The 3,922-nt window shown below is 37.0% G+C and overlaps 1 protein-coding gene across 1 annotated transcript in view; it reads left to right on the top strand.

Annotated features, from left to right (window-relative positions):
• Positions 1-116: 116 nt before the first annotated feature.
• LOC107707126 (transcription initiation factor TFIID subunit 9-like) overlaps positions 117-3,922 on the top strand; it is an 8,665-nt gene continuing 4,859 nt past the window's right edge. The window contains exons 1-4 of the mRNA XM_016511029.1: positions 117-247; positions 899-980; positions 1,117-1,253; positions 1,342-1,476. Coding sequence (XP_016366515.1) covers positions 212-247; positions 899-980; positions 1,117-1,253; positions 1,342-1,476 — 390 coding nt within the window. The 5' untranslated portion in view covers positions 117-211. The remainder of the gene's footprint in view (positions 248-898; positions 981-1,116; positions 1,254-1,341; positions 1,477-3,922) is intronic.

Raw genomic sequence — 3,922 nt, forward strand, 5'->3', positions numbered from 1 at the left:
TTAATTCTTCCTAGTCCATCAACCACACTCCAGCCCAGTAGGTGGCGGGAATGCACCTATCGTTTGTTTGCCAACCGCCATAAAACTCCAAAAGAAGAAGAAGGCACCGCCTAAGGTTGCTAAAATGCTTTCTAGGTAGGCAGCTCACTACGTTTTGAAAGACAACCTGAGTATTCAGAATCAGGGGAGGAGAATCAGAGCTCATGCGAAAATGGCGTCTCCGAAAACAGTGCCTAAAGATGCCCAGGTAAATAATGTTTCAGAAACTGTTTTATCTCCGTGTTGTGCAACATTTATTGTTTTTTAAACCACAGCGATTAAAGCAGCATGTATAAAAAGCGACTGTATATTTTATTCATCTTATTCTTCTTTGTGCACACACATGCGTTAGCACGCTAACTGGTAGCGTTAACTTAACTGTAATCCATTTTTAATTCGGCTTGATTATAACACAATGTGTTATAATTTACCATATTTTTATGAATATAAAGGTCATGTATTTATGATTAATGCGTAAAAATGTAAACTAAGATATTTGCTGGTGCATGCTGCAAAGATGCAGCGATGATGCTAATATCAGAATCAGAAGGAGCTTTATTACCAAGTATGTTTACACACACAAGGAATTTGACTTGGCGACAAGAACTTCCAGTGCAGAAGAAAGTACACACATAGTGCAAACATACACGATAGTGCAGACATACATAGAATAAAACAGTAAAGATGAAATAACACTAATATAAGAAAAACAGAAATATAAATAATGCACTATATATACAAATAGAAATATAGAGAAAATATAATTGTTTAAATGAATGTACAGATATGTTATTTACTTTATATAATTTGCATGATATTTTCCTTGTTCAGTTTTTGCTTTTTGTTATTGTCTTCAAAGGTTATGATGCAGATTCTTAAAGACATGGGAATCACGGAGTACGATCCCAGAGTGATCAATCAAATGCTTGAGTTTACATACAGTAAGTCAGGATGACTTTAACCCTTCAGCATATTGTAAAATGCTTTAACAAACTCCAGCGGTTACTGTTCTGTACTAGTAAGTCGTCCAATAACATTTTAACAATTACAGTCAGATGTTTTTTGTTTTCCCCCCAGGATACGTAACAACTATTATTGAAGATGCAAAAATATATTCCACTCATGCCAAGAAGTCCAATGTGGATGCAGATGATATAAGGTTAGCAATACAGTGCCGAGTGGATCAGTCATTCACATCTCCTCCACCACGAGATGTAAGTTGTTCTTGTTGACTTGTTTCTTAATGCATAACACATATGTGACTTCTGGTAATTAATAGTGGTGGTTGGTCCATGGTTTCAGTTTCTGTTGGACATTGCAAGGCAGAAGAACCAAACTCCTTTGCCTCTGATCAAACCGTACACAGGTCCACGCCTTCCACCAGACCGCTACTGTCTCACCGCACCAAACTACAGACTTAAGTTCTTGCAGAAAAAGGTATTATTTTAAACAATATGTGATAATATATAGTTTTTGTAGTTCGGGTCTAAAATTTGGATTAGGTGACCTAGGGATGCCTGATGATAACAAGTGCTTGTGATGTATTACTACTGTTATTGTACCTGTAGTGCAGTGGTTCTCAACTTTTTTGACTCCAAGGTCCCCATTCACAACAATATTTGAAAGCCCTAGTTTTGTTTTTTTCAAGAATATTTTTAATAATAATAATTCATTACATTTATATAGCGCTTTTTCTTAGCAAAGTGCTTTACATTGTGGGGGGGGATCTCCTCATCCACCACCAGTGTGCAGCATCCACCTGGACGGCAGCCATAGTGCACCAGAACGCCCACCACACACCAGCTTATTGGTGGAGAGGAGACCGAGTGATGAAGCCAATCATTAAATGGGGATGCTTAGGAGTTGATTTCAGTGATCCTGCTCTTTTTAACCAATGAATTCACATGACTCTTCCAGTCAATTGTGATGAACAGGCTAAAAGTGTGGTCACATTTGCAAATTTTGTCAGCAAAAATGTCAATGGTCTATTGTCAGTAGCATACAGGGATTAAAGTTTTCCGTCACTATGACGGATTTCCGTCAGTTCATAAAGACAGTCACTTGCTTCATTCCTGAATGATTCAGCCGTTCGAACGAATCAATTGAATGAATGATTCAGTGATAAAATCAGTGACTTGCCTCCACTTGCTGGCGGATTTAGGTAAATTTTTAGCCTATAATTTCAGTTATCAGAATCAGAATCAGAATGAGCTTTATTGCCAGGTATGTTTACACATACGAGGAATTTGTTTTCGTGACAGAAGCTTCCACAGTGTAACAGAATGACAGTGACAGAACAAAAAACACAGATAATAAAAAATAGAACAAGTAAATAAGGAATAAAAATATATAAATTGACAATTGTATGTGCAGGTATATTACAATAGACAGTTTTTGTATGTACAGGTACTGTATATTATGTGCAAATTTGAGGTGTAGACTGAGTATGAGTATTAGATAAATAAGTGTATGAGTGAATAAATAGTGTGTGTTCCACAGTTATTGTTAAGTGTTCATGAGATGCATGGCCTGAGGGAAGAAACTGTTCCTATGTCTGGCCGTTCTGGTGCTCAGTGCTCTGTAGCGCCGACCAGATGGCAACAGTTCAAAGAGGGAGTGTGCTGGATGTGAGGGGTCCAGAGTGATTCTGCCAGCCCTTTTGCTCACTCTGGATAAGTACAGTTCTTGGAGAGAAGGGAGGGTTGTACCAATGATTCGCTCAGCAGTCCGGACTACCCTCTGTAGTCTTCTGAGGTCAGATTTGGTAGCTGAGCTGAACCAGACAGTTATAGAAGTGCAGAGGATGGATTCAATGATGGCGGAGTAGAACTGTTTCAGCAGCTCCTGTGGCAGGTTGAACTTCCTCAGCTGGCGAAGGAAATACAACCTCTGCTGGGCCTTTTTCACAATGGAGTGAGCACGCCACGGAGGCAGCCATCAGCGTCGGCGCCATCTCTGTATTTAAATCATTTAATATTTTTGTGTTCAAAATTTTATATTTAAAACCTTAATCTCCACCTGAATTTATGAATTTAATTGCACTCATGCCACCTCTGAGCCTCATTGAACACTTTTGTGTTCTTCTGTACCACCTCTGTAGTACAAATTAATTTATTAATACTAATTTCATATGATTGGTAACTTATTTGTCTTATTCTACTTATTATATTGCAGGGGTTAAAGCAAAAAATATATATTTTGGCTGAAATTTTTTTCTTCGACCAAACCCCATTCCTCAGCCGTACCTGTCACACACCCAGTTTAAGAGCAGTTATTTCTTCTTGTTAATTAGGAGCGCTTGTCCTCCTAATTTAGGATAAATTAGGAGCACTTTAAAATTTAGGAGCATCTTCTGATCAATAATCAAAAATTCTGATCAAAAATTAGCCTTCCTAATACGAGGTGACATTTGACTCGTGACTTACAGGAGTATTTTCTTTTTACCTTTTGTAATGGCATCATTTTCATCTGTCAAATTCAAAAATGTATGTTTATAAGCTTTTTAATGTTTCTATTTAAAACAATATAATAAGAAGTAGAATAAGACAAATAAGTTACCAATCATCTGAAATTAGTATTAATAAATTTATTTGTACTACAGAGGTGGCACAGAAGAACACAAGTGGCTTGTAGGTACATTTTCAGACGTTTAATGAGGCTCTGAGTTGGCATGAGTGCAATTAAATTCATAAATTCAGGTGGAGATTAATGTTTTAAATATAAAATTTTGAATACAGAAATATTAAATGATTTAAATAACTGAAATTATACACTAAAAATGAAACTAAATCTGCCAGCAGGTGGCGGCAAGTCACTGATTTTATCACTGAATCATTCATTCAATTGATTCGTTCGAACGGCTGATTCATTCAGGAATGAAGCA

Source organism: Sinocyclocheilus rhinocerous, unplaced genomic scaffold (assembly GCF_001515625.1).
Source record: "Sinocyclocheilus rhinocerous isolate Xijiao unplaced genomic scaffold, SAMN03320098_v1.1 scaffold535, whole genome shotgun sequence".
Lineage (NCBI taxonomy): Eukaryota > Metazoa > Chordata > Actinopteri > Cypriniformes > Cyprinidae > Sinocyclocheilus > Sinocyclocheilus rhinocerous.